Genomic DNA, 19,123 nt, shown 5'->3' on the forward strand with positions numbered 1-19,123 from the left:
AAAGCCGACTAAAAGAGGCTGGCAATAATTCAGATCTCCTTGTAACTGAAATTAAAAATAACTTCATGTTTCTTTGTAAGGGGTTGGCTATGAATATTATCTTGTCTCATTAACCAAACCCCAAAAACGAAGGGTGAGGTTGTTTTTTTTTTTTTAGTGAGTGATAAAGGGAGATAGGAGGGTCTATGTTGGCTCTCCCTCAACTTTTATGAATTCTGTAAGTATGTTACATCCCCTAGCACAAGTTCAGCAGATTCAGGTCCAGACATGAAAGGTCCAGAGCTGCCGCTCCACTAGCTAATGTTGCAGGGCACATTTTACCCTAGTCCTGCATACCCCTAACCTCCACTTCAGCCCAACTCACATCACCAAAATACACTCCTGTACACTATATCCTGTGATAAATATCAAGTGGCTTAACATGCTTCTAGTGAAGGATAAGCTACTTTCTACGTAGGTCAGAGAGAGACCATGCAAAATAAACAATTTTTGGAGAAGCTAGTGCTCTGTAAGCTTACCCTGTGGCAACTTGTTCAAGTGCCTGTACTATTAAAAAGTTTTGGGTGGAGGACTAAGCGACTAAGAACATGAGGGTTTAATAAGAGCGGTGTGGGGTTCGTGCTAGATGTCACTGGGAAAAGGTGGGAGACGCAGTGAGATCTATGAACAGGTAAGCATATTGTTTCGTGTTGTGAACGGAAGCTGGAAGGCTTAATAGTCTAATGCAATGTCCTGGTTTTTAACTGCCAGGGCAAAGTGCTCCCAGATGGATAAAATTATCCTAGAGATAAGTTTAGCTACGTATTTTAATCTTAATTTCTCAACACTGAAGGCATTGGTAGGTGTCTTACCCTAGTGAAAGTGTGTAGAAACAGAAGGTCGTGTTCTACTTTTGGGTTAGTTGTTCTTCACTCTAAAGCAGCCATAGAGAGTACTTTAGAAAGCATTCATGGAGCAAATCATGAAGTCATCATATTCACAAGTCAGTCATTCCTGGTTAGAAGAAAAAGTACCACAATGAACTATGTTTGGTTAAACTGGGTGGGGATGACATAGATGATTTTATAGTGACTCAAGTGAAATTCAGGGCTCGTAAATAACTGTCATGCATAATGGGAAGAAAACACTTCAAATTTTGGATGCAGAGAGTACCAATTTATGCTTTTTATTCCTTAATGTTATATTCGAACATTACAAATTTGAAATCCTATACCCTCAGCAAATGGACTTTAGAGTCCTGTCCTTCCTCCGTGCTGTATAACCTAGAATTTTCACTGCCATGCCTTGATTTTGATATTTCCATTGAGTATTTGGTCAATATTACTTACATACCCATGGATATTTGGTATCAGGAAGTCACATTGCAGTTAATTTGTACGTCTAACAAATTTGAAATCGCCTTCTTCATTTCCTTCATTTGGCTCATTCATAGATGGGCTTCTGAAGAGCTTGGTTGTGAACTGCAGTTTCTAAAGCCAGGATTTAACTACCACTGGTGCATATGCTTTGTGCTAATGTTTACAGTACTGATTGTTTCAGAACGTACCTTTCTATTAGGAAGTCACTATACTTAGGACAAAACTTGCTTTCTGTTACATCAAATGAGAAATGACATATAGTGAAAAAGAATGTTTGTGCTCTCGTTCATGTAACAAATGGATTATAAAGGCTGAAAAAGATTGACTCATAAAGAATAAAATCTCAGAACTGCGGCTTTTGTTTTTGTGTGGCTCGTGATTAACCACTAAGACAAGACTGATGCAGTGGCTGAAGTGAACTCAGCTACGTTGCAGGAGCAGGGCTGGCATGGGCTACGGCCACAAAGGCACAGACCAGCAGTAGCTGGTCAGCAACACTAAATATATGTAAGAACAACACAAGTAGCAGGATCTGACCTAAAACGTCATGATAGACTTTCACAATAACTCAGAGCCATATTAATGTTCAGCTAATTTCAGTGGGGTCAGAGTTGAAAATAAATAAATAGTTAAATAAATTACTAGTAGTTTCTACAATGACTGTTCTGTGCATCTGATCATATTTCTCTATGTCTTAAGCTCAGAGATGCCCCTGTTGAGTACTGCAACGTGTGTGTGCTATGAACTTGAGCTGAAGAGAGAATGTAGGATTTTCTTAAATTTGGTCTTACTTTTCAGAAGAATTGGATCCCCACGTACTTCTTTTCAGGATCTCATGTTCTCCTTATCAAATTAGTACGAAACAGATCCTTTAAATCCTCTTATTACTTTAGTGTTTTGAGGTAATTTCTGGTTTAAGTGTTGACTAATGGTAGTGAAAAGTTAATCCTTTAGGAGAAGGACTGGCTGCACCCAAATACCTCAAAGAATTTTCACATTTAATTCAAGGTTTAGTTTTGGATGAAATCCCATCTTCTCTGAATTCAGCGAGGTTTTTCCACTGACTTAGTTGAATCGTGATTGTTTTGCCTCTATCATTTAATACCAAAGCAGCTCTTAAGATTAAAAGGATAACATCAAACAACTATTTCTTAGGATAATTGCAACACTAGCAGTAATAATAAACATAGGGATGGAAAAGACATGTGAAAGTAGAATAAAATAAACAGTCTGGTTAAAATTCTGAAATTATAACCCTTTTTATTTTCTAATGTCTGTTAGCGAGCCATAGGCTTTGCAAAAATGTCTTTGCTTCAATTGCTTTGTCACGCTTATGAATTAAGCTGCTTGTATTACAATCCCTCAGAACCATTTTGGGCTTTGTATTTCATGTATATAAAAACCTCATATGGGAAGTGAGCTGCTATCTTTCTAATAATTCAAAAGTGTGCTTTTAATCTTCTTTAAAATTTTTGAAACCATCGTTCTAATTTTATGTCTGTAGAACCACTGAACTAATTCATGTCTCCCTCATTTAGTTTGATCAAGCAGCTGATGCTGAATTTGCCTGGATTGCAGAAACAGAAAAGAAACTGATGTCTCTGGGTGATATTAGGCTTGAGCAAGACCAGACCACAGCTCAGCTACAAGTTCAAAAGGTAAAAGAAATGCATTTCCAACTGTCATGTTAATTATTGGCCAGCACACTCTCCATCTAGAAAATGTACTGGCATGATTTAATTTTCAGTCTATCACAATGCACTTCAAAAATAGTTTTTGCTCCGTGTGCTCTATTTTTTTTTTTAATATTTCTTCTCTGACCAATTTTTATTGTATTTCAAGGCTTTTACCATGGAGATTTTGAGGCACAAAGATACTATAGATGAACTTGTTAAGTCTGGGGATAAGATTATGAACACATGCACTGAAGAAGAGAAACAGACCATGAAGGTAAAGTTCCTTAAATCGCAGCTACAGCAGTAGATATGCAGACAGTGTGTAAGTAGAAGGATTCCTGTAGTGTCTTTTTCGAAATAGTAATGAAAAAGCATTAATTACGCCCACTTCTAGTCTGAGGAAGAAATGCTTTTGTGTATCACTCTCCTTCCTTCAGGATGTTCAGAGAGCAAACACTGTGTACTTGCTTCATTGCCTGACCCTAATTTGGAGCCCCATTTATCATCTTCATCCATGGTAAATAGTATTTTAGCCAGTGGACAACTGAGCAGATGGGTATTAGTCATCTGGTGTGTGGAACCTGTCTGTTTATCTTCCCCAGTTCTCTTGGGCGTATGTATTTCTGTGCCAGGTTCAATGTCTGTGCGATTGTGAATGTTTACTTTCATTTCAGCTGATTTCAGTGTAGACTTTACTCGCCAAGATTATTCCATCCTGTTGACTAACACAGCCCATGAAGGGTGTTCTTAGGCCTCTGTTTATTACACACACAGGGAGAACCTTGTGTTGGGGCTTATATGTGTACAGACAGATTCTTCATGTTGGCATCTAAGAATGGGTTAGTTGTGGGGTTCAGGCTTTTTTTGCTAAATTACAGTGAGGCTGCTGGATATGTTGTGTAAATTTAGTCCTTCCGATGACCACTCTTCATGAACAACCTTGAAAAACTCTTCACTAATGGTGCTCTGCTGCAGGATCTCTGAATAAATTTGATTTGCTCTTAAATGAATTTAAAATAGATTAAATGTTCTGTCTATGAAACTATAGTCATAAGGGAGAGCAGTTTTATGTGGGTCTGTTAAATATTTGTATTTGTCAAAAACACTGTATGTCTGTGTGTTAGGCTATGTTTTGTCCTTTGGATAGCATCTCTATACTTAATTTACATGCAAGACATAACAAATGAAAGGATAGCTTGTTCTGCCAGAAAAGATTCTTTACTTAACATTCAGTGGCTTGCTTGTATGTCTAGTTTTTCCAAGGCCAGCATTTATGTGCATTGTCACATATAATATTTCATAAAAATGATAACATGGGCAGTCTTCCACAGGAAAAATGTATAGCTAGTTGATGCTTTCTTTTGTTATCACATGCCCAAATACAGTAGATTTATAGTGTTTAAACCTTGTAGTTCAATCATATTATTAATGGTAACACATCTTCATTAAATAATGTATGCTAACCTGGAAGATAATGTTTTGTGGTTTCTGTTGCAAGTTTGTAAGCTACAAGCACCACAGTATACCCTATTCTCTTGCCAAATTTACAGAACAGAACAGAACATCTGTTGTAGTTGGTTTTGTTTTGTTTTGTTTTGTTTGTTCGTGACGCTTTGACGCTTTGATTCAGAAATGCTGTGGCAAACTTAGTTTCTGCCAAGTGTCACTGAAGAGAAGCGTCTTCAGTAAGGAAGTGGGGCTAAGATCTGTAGTCAAATCATTTGCAGCTTGACTGGAAGCCCTAGGAATAAAGTGTTATTTGTAAATATCAATGTCATTAAAGATGTTCTAATTACTGTGAAAGTGCTCTGCCAAATTCCGATCTCCCACAATATTGATTCTGTCCACCTTGGGCACTGATACTGTAGAAACATTATCAAAAGTAAAATTTGGTTCACTGTGGTTTGGTGCTATAATTATTAAAGATCGTTTAGAAATGAAGGTAATAGACATGGAAAAACGTACACTGCTGGTTTTTCTTAATATTATTTTACAGAAAAAAATGGAGAGCCTGTTACAGAAATATGATGCAGTCTGTCAAATGAACTCTGAGAGAAACCTCCAGCTGGAACGGGCTCAGTCCCTGGTTAACCAGTTCTGGGAGACTTACGAAGAGCTGTGGCCATGGTTAACTGAAACAGAAATGATCATCTCTCAGCTTCCTGCGCCAGCCCTTGAATACGAAACTTTAAAGCAACAACAAGAAGAGCATAGGGTAAGCATTTTGCTAGTTTTGAAAAACAAAGTGTCAAAAGCCAAGTAGTATTCTGTTTAGAACAGTGGAGTACTCTGCTAAATGCTGAAAACCCAGACAATTATACTTCTGTTGAAAGAAGAGCTGTTTAAAATAATAATACAAAATAAATAAATTTTCAGTCATGCCTCTACTATTTCTCAAACTGTGCACGCAAACAAGATTCTCTGGGGAAGGCAGCAAACAATGTATAAGCATAGAAGAGGGCTAAAGGGGAAAAAGTTGCTGTTGTAGTGAGAGAACTGAGCACACAGTAGTTAAGAAGTATATTTAAAAGTACACATTAATGTCAGTATTAGAACAAACCAAACTCATAAACAGAAAGAACAGACATGGGGTGTTGTGGCAAGAAGCAGAAGAAGGTAAAACATGACTAAAAGAACTGGAGCACCTGCTATCAGCATGCTGAAAGTGAAATGCTACTTTTGTGTACACTCTGTATAAAAATATGCACATAAGTTGATCTTCTGTACACGTGAAAAATTTGGCTTTTATTTTGTTGGTATCATTGGAACTAAACTTAGCTGATCCAGGAAGATGGACAATTAGAGGGCAGAGAATTGATTGCTTGGGTTTCAGCCAATTCCATAATCACTCCTCATGTCAGAAATGTTTGTTATGTAATCATTAAAAGAAATAACATCACAGCATAGAGGCAACAGTGTTGGAGGCTGGCCACCATATGGAGGAACAATCAGCTAGGACAAAAATGAGTATGTTTTGTGTATGGTTACTGCTAGTATTACATGGCATCACATGTATCCCACCGAGGTTAAAAGCCTGTGTGTTTTGGCACAGGCAAAGCTCGTAAAGCTACTGGAGATGCCTGTCCCTCCCTACTGAGCATAGAGTAACTAGGTTTTTTTATTTTAGCTGCCTCAATTAAGTGACTCAAGTTAGATAGGATGAACGCTGGCTTCAAAGTCTTGTTTACTCTGAGACCAGTTAATGAAGATGTGCCACTCATGTACTGGTAAACACTGGGTTCACTCATTTGTCTTCCTATTATGTCCACAATGAACAAACTTGCTCTGTTAAGACTAGCTGTGTAACATGGGCTTTACAAACTATCTTGATTAGTCACCATGAACCAAATCATGCTTGCTTTACTTACAGGATTGTTCCCCATCTGCTTTAATCATTCTGCTTGCATGAGAGGCCCTTCAGATGAGCTTGTATTTTTGCATTTTCACTGGGCTATGCCATTAGATGAGATTTGTTTGTTAAGTAGAAGATTAATGTCAGGCAATTTTAACACGTAATCTGATCTGAAATATTTGTTTACTGGAATCATTTACCCAATAGTAGATCATGGAGAAGACCAAATAATTTATTGTTCTGTTACCAAAAAAAATAAAAAAAGACTGCTCTGAATGCGAATTGAAAACAGTTTTCTGTATTCTCTTAACGTTTCTGTTCTGATGTGTTTACTGATGATCTTTGTTCCAAGTCATGCAATTCATAGAGTTTATATGGTGTGAGTAACATGCAGTTTGAACTGAGCTGTGGGCAAAGTACTAAGTATTAAGGTTTGGACCCAGAAATGTGCACTCTTGTGGCCTTGTGTCAAATCATATATTTGTGCATAAAAATAAAACACACAAAATTATTTTCTAAAAGCTTTCAAACTGTTCTTAGTTTCACCTTTTCCTCTTCTCTACTAATCAACATTATTTTCCCTCTTGTAAGGTATACAAGTAGTTACATTCTCAGTAAGTAGCTGAGTCAGGGGTTTTTGTATTTTCCTTGCTGTTTTGTCATCAAGGGACTATGGAGTCGTGATCACTGTCTTCCCAATCTTCTCAACCTCTCCTCTTCTGGGAAGAGCAAGTAAGCAAACCAGTATCAGGATTTCTTTTTAAGGGAAGGACCTTCATTGAAGAGAAGAGGATTTATTTACACTGGGACTGACATGGGCCCTTTTCTGTCTCTTCATTAATTTAAACAAACTCTGAGCTGGGAGGAACTGAGCATGTGCCTCTCATGTTCCTGCACAGGGGCTATAGGATAGAAATGCATGGAGTTCACAGCGCCGAGAGAGACAGTGCCTTATGAGACAGTGGGATTTTTCTGGAAAGGGAGGAATTAGCTGAGAAAATAAATAAAACTGGAGGGAAGGATTGGGTGACTCCTACAAAAACCCTTTCCCTTTTGTCAGATCTATGGGTGTGAGTAAACAAAACCAAAATCCCTAGGCAAGTTGGAAGACACCTTGTGACCTTTCACTTCCACAAGCCTCTGCACAGTCTTCTGCACAGTTTTGGCTTACTTCAGGGGTGGATGATGAGGGGGAGTAGACAGCTGAGATCAAATCTGAATTTACTTATTGATTACCTGTTAAACTTTGTGTCAATTAAGTCATAACAGTGTTGTGAAGACAGAGGGGTGTTGTGGCCAGAGGGGAGACTGCTAAACTAGGTTGATAGGTCTCTACTGATCAGTCTTCCTTGTCCTTTTGTCCGTTTCACTGTATCTTTGACCCTTCCTTGTGACTAATATTCTTATAATGTCAGTACCTCTTTCTGTGATGTCCTTCAATGGAAGGATTTGCAGGAAGTGACAAATATCAACATAAAAAGTTAGACGTGGTGGTATTATGCACATATCTGGAATATTGCCTGCCATTATAGGTACTAAATATGATGGGGGGGTGTCTATTGCCAGTGTCATATGCATGGTTAGCATCTTATATTTTACCTATAATCATATGTCCTTATGAGTATTGCATGGACCTTTCCAGTGTGTCTCTAACTGTGGTATTTCATGGCTGGATAGCTCTGTGTTGGAATGGGAGCCATCACTGGCAGAGCAGTCACTAACTTTATTTGATATTATTTGTACTTTACATTAGGATGAAGGGTATTTGTTTGGAATCTCTTGCCAGCTGGATGTGTTAGAAGTGTGGACAGCTGTAACGTGGTGGTGCAACCATAAGAAACTGATAAGCTGTTTCGTTTGTTATAGCAACTGCGTGAGCTGATCGCTGAGCACAAGCCTCATATAGATAAGATGAACAAAACTGGGCCTCAGTTGCTGGAGCTGAGCCCGGGAGAAGGTTTTTCTATCCAAGAGAAATATGTGGCAGCTGACACCCTTTACAGTAAAATCAAGGAAGATGTCAAAAAGCGAGCACTGGCACTGGATGAAGCCATTTCTCAGTGTACCCAGGTATCAATTTAAGTTTAAGATGTAACTGGATTCATTCAAATGGAAAGATACACAGACATTGTCACCTTATATGTCTGTATCAAGACTAAACTTGTGTTTTATCTGTATTTTTCAACCTAATGGCCTGTGAATGTTCATATCGCCACTTATGGCATTGATTTTTCTCTCTCTTGAGTGGTTATAATTTTATAAATTGGTCAGTATTATGACTGCTGCCTTTGAAAAATGTTACTGCTGCTTAATTTTGAAGTAAAAAAAGGAATGTTTGGTCTAAAAATGTGGGATTTATTTTCAGTTTATTCTGTTTTCCGTTGCTGGTCTGTTACTAGGTGATGCTTCATTTGTATGTGGATGTCACTGTTGATCAGTCAGCTTGAGTATAGTTATATCTCAAACTTCGCAGCATTAGTTGCAGTCCGTTATCAATGGAACTAGAGGGTAGTTTGGCAGTGGTAATAGCATTTGGTCTTCGTTGCTGACCCACTTGACATATGCTTGAACTGTTACGTAAAAGTATTGTGAGCAAAGTTAGACCTCACCAAATGTCATCATAAGTGTAAAATTCAGATCAAGTCCATAAAAGCTGCATTGCATAGGCTGATGAACCTAAGATACAAACCTTGATAGAGTATTCATAGACTCATAGAATGTGTTGGGTTGGAAGGTACCTCTAAAGGTCATCTAGTCCAACCCCCCTACAATAAGCAGGGACATCTCTAACTAGGTCAGGTTGCTCAGAGCCCCATCAAGCCTGACCTTGAATGTCTCAAGGGGAAGGGATGAGGCTTCCACTACCTGTCTGGGCAATCTGTTCCAGTGATCCACCACCCTCATATTAAAGAACTTTTTCCTAATGTCCAACCTAAATCTGCCCTTTTCTAACTTAAAACCGTTACCCCTCATCCTATTGCTACCAACCCTTGTGAACAGTTCTTCCCCTGCTGTCTTATAGGCCCCTTTCAGGTATTGGAAGGTCACTGTAAGGTCACTATTGTTAGGTATGGTATCACATTCTAGAAACTTTTAAATATTGGGTTAATTGTCATTAAACACAAATTGAAATTCTTTTACTTAACCCTAAATTCAGAAAAGAACTCAATTAAACTGTGTACATTAACCCATACAAAAATGTGAATAAAAATACTTCGTTCTATGCTGCTGTTTTTGTAGGAAATTCCCCTTTTTCTCTGTTCATTTGAATTCAAGTGCTCTATTCTGCTCAGGTCTAGAATACTAGAGAAGTACACCTTAAAGTTCTCATCAAGTCTACATTCTAAATAACTTTTGTCATAAGTCATTGTGCTTAATGTCATGTTCCTAGCCCCTGCAGACTGAGTTTAAGAAGCTGAGGAAAAAAGTGACATCAGATATTATTCTGCTTTTGAACTCGTTACAGAGTTATTATATTATACTTTAAGTCATTCTAAACATCTTCCTTATTCACACTTCTGAAAGATGCTTGATTATTTAAATTCAGTGTTTTTCTTTATCGCAAATGCACAGTCCTCCTCCTGTTTGGAGCAGCACATTTGAAAATCAAGATATTTACGTAGTGTTCGAGTCCCTGCTTTGTACCTAATAGATATTAACATGTTGTACTGGCTAAGTACAGATAGCAAGAATAAAAATACATTCTTTGGTAACAGCTAGAATATAATGAGATGTTAAGAAAATACTTAATTATTTATGCAATACTTTAAGGTTCATTTTATGTATGTAAATGTATATGCAGATGGCAAAGCAAAACGTTTTAACGCCCAGAATGTAATTTTATATAATCTCCTTTTTTTAATGAAGATAGGTAAATATATATTGTCAGGGCTCTCTACTATGATGGCTATGTCAATGTTTGTCTAGACAGTCCTGGAAAAATAATTATTTAACACTTCAGGTTTTAAATTAAATTAAATTGCTTTATGTATCAAAGGCAGGACATAACCTATGGAGCCAGAATGAGAGGTTGTAATGATTTGCATTTTCTTCCTTTCAAGTTCTAAAACACCTTGTCTCATTCGCTGAAGTACAAGTACAAGAAGGCCCACTGGATGCGCTGAAAATTTTAAAGTGTAATATAAATGTACTAAAATTAGACCTGAACATTGCCAATTTAATTTCAGTTTTTATCACTTTTGTAAGGTTTTGTTGCCACAATCCGTTTTTCAGAAGTCTTGAACAGGGGAAGGCTACTTGTCTTTCGTAACACTTTTTGCTGACTTGTATGATATTCACACTTCTAACAAAAGCACTGAGTCCATAACTTTAGTCACAGAGTCTGATTTGAAGGGGGTTGTATGGTGGGCAAAAGTAATTATATTTGTATTGCCTATATGCCTTTGAATGAAAAGATATAGCTATTTGTTCTCGTAACATAATCTTGTTTTGCTGTGCTCTTTCTAGTACCTTTCCCAAGTGTAGTCAAGAGTGGTTTCTGTTGATCCTGGAGAATCATTAAAGGCACCCGCAATTTAATTTCTATAATTTGAAAGGGGCATGGTGGTGAGATATTTTTAGGAATCTCTATGGATCCAAAAGCATATAGTAAAGGCTGACTTTGGACCTGCACCAAAGGATGAACTGTGTTAACACAGCTGTAATTGAGTTTCTGGGCACTTACCTGGGCCCAGTCAAACACGGGTGAACACAACACATGTTCTTGGGTGCTTTTAGTTGCAGGAAGTAACGTGCCTTTACTGCACTAACAAGCGTCACCAGGGCACCAACAAATGTCTTTTTGAATGACCTTACATATCAAATCTTAATTGGTGGTTATATGCCAGTATGTTGGTCCTGATATGAAAATGCATGTATTTAATATTAAGGTAGATATCTTTCTAAAGTTATGAAATCGGAAAGCCATGGCCCTCCAGAATAAGGTACAAACTACGTATGAATTACACAGGACTAAATGCAAGTAGATTCTGATATATGTGTAGAAGCTTCAGATGGTGTGTCTCAGGACTGAACCTAGACTTCATAGTAAAAGTCTTACGTCTGAGGGGAAGCACCATTTTGCAAGATCATTTTTGTGATTTACATATTAAAAGAAGGGAAGAACCATGAGGAGGGTGTTGCAAGTTGAACATATCTATGTTGGATAGAGATGTTAAATACATTAATTTTAAAGTACATTTTTCCAAGAGAGTTTCAGATGCTGGTTTTTGGGGTTTTTTTACCTAATTTCTCTGGCACTTCTTTCTGTCCTTTACCACCCTCCCAGTTTCATGACAAGATAGATCCAACTCTTGAGAGCCTGAAACGCATAGTTGAACGTCTGAGGCAGCCACCTTCGATCTCAGCAGAGGTTGAGAAGATTAAAGAGCAAATCAGTGAAAATAAGAATGTGTCAGTGGATCTGGAAAAGCTTCAGCCAGTGTATGAGACGCTTAAACAGAGAGGGGAGGAAATGATTGCTCGCTCAGAAGGAGCTGATAAGGATATATCTGCTAAAGGTAGTAGACTGGGGAAAGTTTCATGTAGTGGAAATGCAGCAAGCTGCAGCATATAAAAATCTTTATTTCTGATGACCACTAATCTGGGGATTGTGTTGTCCCGGAGAAGCCGCTAAAGATTTATAAAAACAAAGCATTCGTTTAAAATCATTTATTGTGGATATGACCTTTGTTTTATTTTTAAAGGCCACGTTGATTGTTTCCACTTAACGTTATAAGGAGTCCTGTAAAGAAACAATTTTAGAGTTTAAATTTTAAAATGTACACATATGTTTCTGCTGTAGAACTATAGAGAGATTTATGGCCAGGAATCGTTTGCCAGGGTAGTAATCTAGTTCCTTTGTTATTTAGCTGTTCAGGATAAGCTAGACCAAATGGTCCTCGTTTGGGAAGACATCCAGACCTTGACTGAGGAAAGGGAGGCCAAACTGTTGGATGTAATGGAACTGGCTGAAAAGTTTTGGTGTGATCATATGGCTCTTGTAGCTACCATTAAAGATACTCAGGACTTCATTCGAGAACTGGAGGGACCTGGAGTTGACCCGTCTGTAGTCAAGCAACAGCAAGAAGCTGCTGAGGTCAGTAGAAAGTGTTTTGTTGACTTGAAGTATTTTATTTACAGTGTGCAGACAAAAGACAGAATTCCTATGAAGTACCACAGGAGCATATTTTTTTGTGAGACCAAGAGGGATAATTGTATAGAAATTCACTATAATGGCATCTGAAGAGTCTATGGTAAATAGTGCGTATCAGTGCTTAATTGCAATGGGTGTGCAACATGTGCCTGTTCTTACATTTACATGTTTGTTTATAAACATGTGTTTAATAAGCATGTTACTGAGACTTTTAAGTTATACATACCTGAGATTCCCCAAGTAACACGTAACATCTAAATGAAAGGAGTTCAGAGGTATTATACTCTTATGTGTTATGCTCTAAGCCTGTAATTATTTATGCTCATAGTTAAAGATTTGAAGGTTGAATGATAACCTCTGAAAAAGAGAACACTGTGATTAAAGAAATTTAATTTAAAACTTCCTGTTTATTTTCTCCCATCTCATGCAAAATGTCATCGTAAGCCATTGTTACAATTTAGACTGATGTCAGTCGATTTCACTCTGACACTGCAAAGGCATGTTTATATTTTAAGCATCCAATTGTAAGTCCAAGTGACTTTAAAGAAAAAGAAAGTGGAATCCTGCCGTGTTGTATCTTGAAAGCAAGCTGTACGTAGATTATTAAATTTGATATTAGCAGTGTTGGACTTTTTTCTCTTTGTAGGCTGCTAAAGAAGAAATTGATGGACTACAAGAAGAACTAGAAACGGTTGTGAGCCTTGGCTCTGAACTTAGAGCTGCTTGTGGAGAGCCTGACAAACCTATTGTCAACAAGAGCATAGATGAGGTATAGGAAATGCAGATGCTTAAATATGTTGTTAGATGCTTGTTCAGCTGAAACTGATATATCTCCCTCACCCCCAACAGATTTTGAAAATAAAAATTTTGTAGCAGAACTGTGTCACCCCTGAAGCCTCTGTGGTAAAGTAAGGTTAGCCTTGCAGGTAGATGAATCTTGACTCAGGTTAGATTAGAATATACAGACAATTTTATTTGATTGGTAGGTTAAAGTTTTTGTGAAAGACAGAAAGATATTTTTGTAAAAATACTCACTGATTAATACAGTAGATGGCTACTGGTTGCAAAAGTAATGCCGGAATAAATTTCAGATATATCTGATTCATGCCAGCTGAGACATTTTAACTGAGACAGTACTGTTTGGGTGACTACAAAGTATTTTTAATTTCTCTAATGTTCAGCAATGTACTTTTCTTTTAAGCTACTTTTATTATAATGATGCAACTCCAAATGATTTACCAATGGTATTTTCCATATTGACTATAATCCCTAGGTTAATAACAATGTTTAATAATCAGTATTAAATTTCACAGCTTTTGTAATCCAGAATCTCTGTATTCTGAAGGAAACTAACTCTGCAGCGATAGGGAGAACAAGAGTCGTAATACGGAGTTAGTATAAACTGTTCATGCTTAATTTATTGGTGTTATTGATCAGTGAATAACTAGTGAATACACATTAAACAGCACTAAAATTGTTTTGTCTATTGTTGTAAATTACACTTCCTTGCAGCTGAATTCTGCCTGGGATTCCTTAAACAAAACATGGAAAGAACGGGTGGATAAGCTCGTTGAAGCTATGCAGGCAGCTGTTCAGTACCAAGATGGACTGCAGGTAAGATGGTGTGATATACCTAACCCGGTCTTGAGTCAATAGGATTTAATGTGGTTGTAGTAAAAAATGTCATGTGATCGGGTAGGTGGCAAGTAACGTATCACTCTGATTATAGCGACTGTTTTCTTCAGTGGGCAGATTTTTTTTCTCAGGGTTGGTTAGGTCTGTGGGTTGTTTGAATTTTTTGTGAGGTTTTTTGGATCAAAGAATAAATCTGTCAGGTTATTCATATCTTGCGCTAGGTTTAGATTTAAAATTAACGTCCCCTTGTTCATGGGTGAGAGCAGAGGTTTTTGAATACTGCACATTCACAGTAATCCTGCTCACATTTTCTTGTGAGACAGTAGTTCATATGATAGGTGAGTTGAAGTTGTGAGACATTTACATGATCTGATAGGAACAGAATACAGGTCCGTATACGCAGTTGCTGCTATTTTCTTTGAGTGGAGGACAAGTCAAAGAAATTCAATTTTATTCCACTTTTTTTATAAGTCAAATATTTAAGTTTGAATACTTTAAGCAAAAAGTATTATTAACATAATGTTGCTGGACCATTATACTAATTCTTAGTATAATTTCTTGTATCACAATACTTTAGAAGATAGTTCACTTTTTAAATCTGTAGGTAAATTTTCCAGTAGGTTTTTTTTTTTTAAGGTGTGTTGTACATTCTACAACTGATGAAGTTTTTTTAAAAAAAAAAAAAAACAAACAAAAAAAACCCAAAAAAACCCAAAACCAAACCAAACCAAACCAAAAAAACCCCAAGAAGAAACCAAGGGGGTTGGACTAGATGACCTTTAAAGGTTCCTTCCAACCCCAACTATTCTATGTTTCTGTGATCTTTTCTGTCTATGTGCTGGTTTGTTTGGGATTTTTGCATATTTGCACATTTTGGCTGAGTGGCATGCCTCATAGCTTTTGTCAGTGAATGGTTAGGAAATTGAAACACTGAAAAAGATTTGAAACATGGTCAGATTTTGCAAAACTTATTTTTTTGCTTGGTGGAATGTCTTGGTTCATTAGATCTTTTGAATTAGAGTTTCACGTGACACTGAGGGCAGTTGCTTCTTTGTGTTCAGTGCAGATCAAGCAGCAGAACACTCCTTAATAATAACACAACGTGCGCCTGTTTTCCAGTGCACCCTCACTATGTTATTTTTCTCGAAGTTCTCTTTACGTTCATATTGCGCAGAGGTTTGACTTGTAGGGTTGCATTAGGAACATTGCCGTTGGTTTAAGTGCTTTATATTTCCTGTGCCTGTACGTTGTACATCCTACAAGCTTGGTACTTTGTGAAAGAACTGTATTGAAGTGCCTTCTTATGCTCATTTCAATAGACAGTGTGAAATGTATTATGGGCAGATTGTTGGCTGCAGCTGCCTCATGCTGTTAAGCATGTTGGGGGTAGTTCTTTGCTCAGGGAGCTGTGTAGCAGTGGGCAGCTCTGACAGGCCATCCTAAGTCTTTCTCCATAATGAATCTCGGATAATGGGCAGAAGGAAAAGGACCTAGCAGAGGTGTTTTTCCCCTATGCAATTACCCAGATTGGTATAGCTGTTCTTAATCTGAAAGTGGAGTATTCTTGAGGTGGTTCTGCATTATATCAGGAGCAAAAGAAGTACTCACAAAGCCTCAGGACTGGAGAGGCTTCATTTGGTTTTTAAAGTTGTAATTGCGTTATCCTGTGGCAATTCAGTCAAGCTCAGTTACAGCCCTTCACTACCTAATATGCGCTGAACGGGTCGTATTCCATGTTCCTTACACAGATAAACAAACTTCTTGTGAAGGATAATGTTGTATTCGTCATTTAAAGTGTGTTATCATTCAGCTACCGCCTTCCGTCTTTGCTCCAAAGGACTGCAGAAAATTTGTCTTGCATTTACCTTTCCAGGTATTCGTAGGAATTGATGATTTTACCCAAGAAATAGAGTGCTACTCGGCATGCCAGTAGCACTGGCAGAATATTACTGCTAATAGAAGTTCAGTCTTGCAGTATGTACAGTCTTGTAACCATTACATGGAATACTTTAGTTAATATTCGATCCCTTGTGTTGCAGAGAAACCTAGGTTTCACTGAAGAAAACTATTTTCTTTCAAAGAGCACAGAATATTGTTCTCTGGAGTAAAAAAATAAATCTGACATTTTACTTAATACAGCTTTCAAATATGATACTGTTTCTCTGCTCACACTTCAATTTCATACTGTGATTTTCAGGCAATATTTGACTGGGTAGACATTGCTGGCAGCAAGTTAGCATCTATGTCCCCAGTTGGAACAGATCTGGAGACAGTGAAGCAGCAAACAGAGGAACTTAAGGTATGAACTAGGCATTTATTTAATTTATATTTTCAGCTGTCTGCATTTTTCTGTGTTGTTTGCCTGTATTTTTCAAGAGTCAAAAGGAATTTTTATTTTCAATTTCTAGTATGAAAATTTCAAATAACATTTTGTTGCAAACTTGATTTTAAAAATGTGTTTCGCTTTAAAATTGATTCCAGATTTTGGTGAGACTACATTTTGTTTTGTGAATACGTTCTGGTAGCCCAGAAATACTTGTTAATAGCATTCCTTCTCTTTGAAAGGCTATAAGTTTCTTATGTACTGGGAGCTGTTGCTATGACCTTTACATTTTCTGGTTTCTACCCTGGACAGCTTCCTTGAGGCTCTGAGATAATGCCTCCAAAGCTTCACTTGTGCTGTTACTGGCTTTATATAAACGCTCACACAGATCACGACATTCCAAATACACGAGTAAGATGAAAATCAAAATTTCAGGCTAACTTAGAAACCATTCTGTATGGATCTGTGACTGAGTATGCTCCTGATGTTGGTAGGCTGTTATGCTACACATAAAAAACAGAGATGTATGATGATCAGGAAATCTTCTTGGTTTTGTTGCTTAGTTGTACGTTTTTTTGGCCATCGGCAGGTTGTTTATGTGTTTTAAGATGTAACTTCAAATGAATCCATAGTTCAGAACACCACACATAGGCGAGTTGTGTTCAGACTGCTGCCCAAGTTGCATGTGTAAGAGAGTGTTCTACTAAAGAAAATTTGCTTTCAGCTCTTTTGAAGAATAATTCTGTTTTAAGTTTAAAGTATTATATTATCACAGCCACAAGAGCTGGAAGTTACTCAAGATGTGTTCTGCCTTTTTTACAGACCAGGGAGATCACTGGAGAATACTTTCCTATTGGGCATCTTTTATCATCTGGTCACAGTTAGCAATATCTGCTAGAATAGTAAGACGTTGGTGCATATTTTCAGTTATCTGGGACTGTCTGGGTTATCAGTGTTTTACAAGCATTTTGACCCTGGAAAACAAATTCCCAAATTCATGGAAGTTGTGTGATTGATGCATTAGTATTGTAAATATTGTGGTCCTATGCTATATTCAAGGTGATCATTGCTTGTGATATGTTGTGTTCTTTTTGTATTTACTGTAGCAATTTAAGACTGAAGCTTATCAGCAGCAAATAGAAATGGAAAGACTGAACCATCAGGCAGAACTATTGCTGAAGAAGGTAACAGAGGAGAGTGACAAGCACACTGTTCAAGACCCTCTCTCAGAGCTCAAATTAATGTGGGACAGCCTAGAAGAAAAAATTATAAGTAGACAGGTAAATAAACTTGAAGGTGGGGGCTTTATTGATCAGTTAGATTTTTGAGAAAATCATTTTATGATATATATATAATATAATGTTTGTATCAATTTACGCATTTATTTCTTTTAGTTTGTCAATTACAGAACTGTATATAATTTGAATTTTACAATTTATTGAGTTGTTTTATGCCTTTACCAGTATTATTTTGTCACTTCCTCTGTCAGCAGTGCCATGTCAAATCATTATTTCATTTTGATTATTTGATTACATCGTAAGTAGCAGTTGAAAACATGTTTATCTGTGCAAAAGTGATACTAGCTACTGAACTGAGCAGCTGGAAAAAAACCTCACCACACTACTTTAGTATTAAACTTATTCAGTGCTCTTTCCTTAAATTATGAAAGTGAATTTTAAAGATGCAGTACTTTGCATTGTATTTTTTTTCTAAATTGAATCATTTCACTACAGAGAAGAGGTTTTACAAGGAGCATGCACCTAATTGCATCTACATTGAAATTATGTTTTAAGGGGTGAAAAACTACTGTCGTATCTCAGATGAGAGAACCTTCAAACTTAAATCTGCTCTGATTACATGGGTTCTTCGAAGGTCAGGAGTTTAAACCTGGAATGTAAGGCTTTATAGGGGAATTGCTAACTCAGCGCTTAATTATAAAGCAGTTGCTTGGTTGGGTAACTGTTTCTCCCTGGGTTTTGTGCTGTCATATGTATGGACTCCGCTCTGGATTATGGTGACTAATTGTGACTAAATGTAAGCCAATTCAATAGTATTGTGAACTATTTTATTGGTTTTTTTTTTTTTTTTTTTGCTATAGCACAAGCTGGAAGGTGCCTTGTTAGCCTTGGGGCAGTTCCAGCATGCCCTGGATGAGTTACTGACGTGGCTGACTCATACAGAAGACTTGCTGAATGAACAGAAACCTGTGGGTGGAGACCCCAAGGCTATTGAAATTGAACTTGCCAAACATCATGTATGTAATTATAATGAATATTAACTGAAATGTTCTTTTGATGTTTGTCCTAGTGATGAATCTTGTAGTAAAACTTAGCACTTAATAGGTAATGCTCTATAGAGATTTTCAAGATGCAAACTACAGCTGAAGTGCAAGCTTGGAGTAACTAATATCTTTCGTCTTATTCTTCCATATTCCTTTCTTCCTTGCATATGCCATAAAAGTGGCACAGGTTTTGGCCAAAAAGAGCAGCTCACTCTAGTCGTCACCTTTATTCATCTTCGTTTAACCCAGGGAAGTCAAAAGTTATTGGACCTGCTGCTCACCCTGAAGCAATAAACTCCTTGATTACTTCTGTTTAGGCCAGGTCTTACAAAATGCATGTGACA

General features: G+C 37.3%; 1 protein-coding gene across 8 annotated transcripts in view; it reads left to right on the plus strand.

Moving 5' to 3' along the window:
* The window catches only part of DST (dystonin), a 313,666-nt gene that overhangs the window by 252,459 nt on the left and 42,084 nt on the right, over positions 1-19,123 (plus strand). For all 8 annotated transcript variants that reach the window (XM_086461505.1, XM_086461508.1, XM_086461507.1 and 5 more), the window contains 11 exons: positions 2,897-3,016; positions 3,201-3,308; positions 5,031-5,249; positions 8,253-8,456; positions 11,674-11,905; positions 12,257-12,483; positions 13,187-13,309; positions 14,053-14,154; positions 16,373-16,474; positions 17,605-17,778; positions 18,597-18,752. In XM_086461505.1, coding sequence (XP_086317631.1) covers positions 2,897-3,016; positions 3,201-3,308; positions 5,031-5,249; positions 8,253-8,456; positions 11,674-11,905; positions 12,257-12,483; positions 13,187-13,309; positions 14,053-14,154; positions 16,373-16,474; positions 17,605-17,778; positions 18,597-18,752 — 1,767 coding nt within the window. The remainder of the gene's footprint in view (positions 1-2,896; positions 3,017-3,200; positions 3,309-5,030; positions 5,250-8,252; positions 8,457-11,673; positions 11,906-12,256; positions 12,484-13,186; positions 13,310-14,052; positions 14,155-16,372; positions 16,475-17,604; positions 17,779-18,596; positions 18,753-19,123) is intronic.

This window comes from Leptosomus discolor, chromosome 2 (assembly GCF_034619465.1).
Source record: "Leptosomus discolor isolate bLepDis1 chromosome 2, bLepDis1.hap2, whole genome shotgun sequence".
Lineage (NCBI taxonomy): Eukaryota > Metazoa > Chordata > Aves > Leptosomiformes > Leptosomidae > Leptosomus > Leptosomus discolor.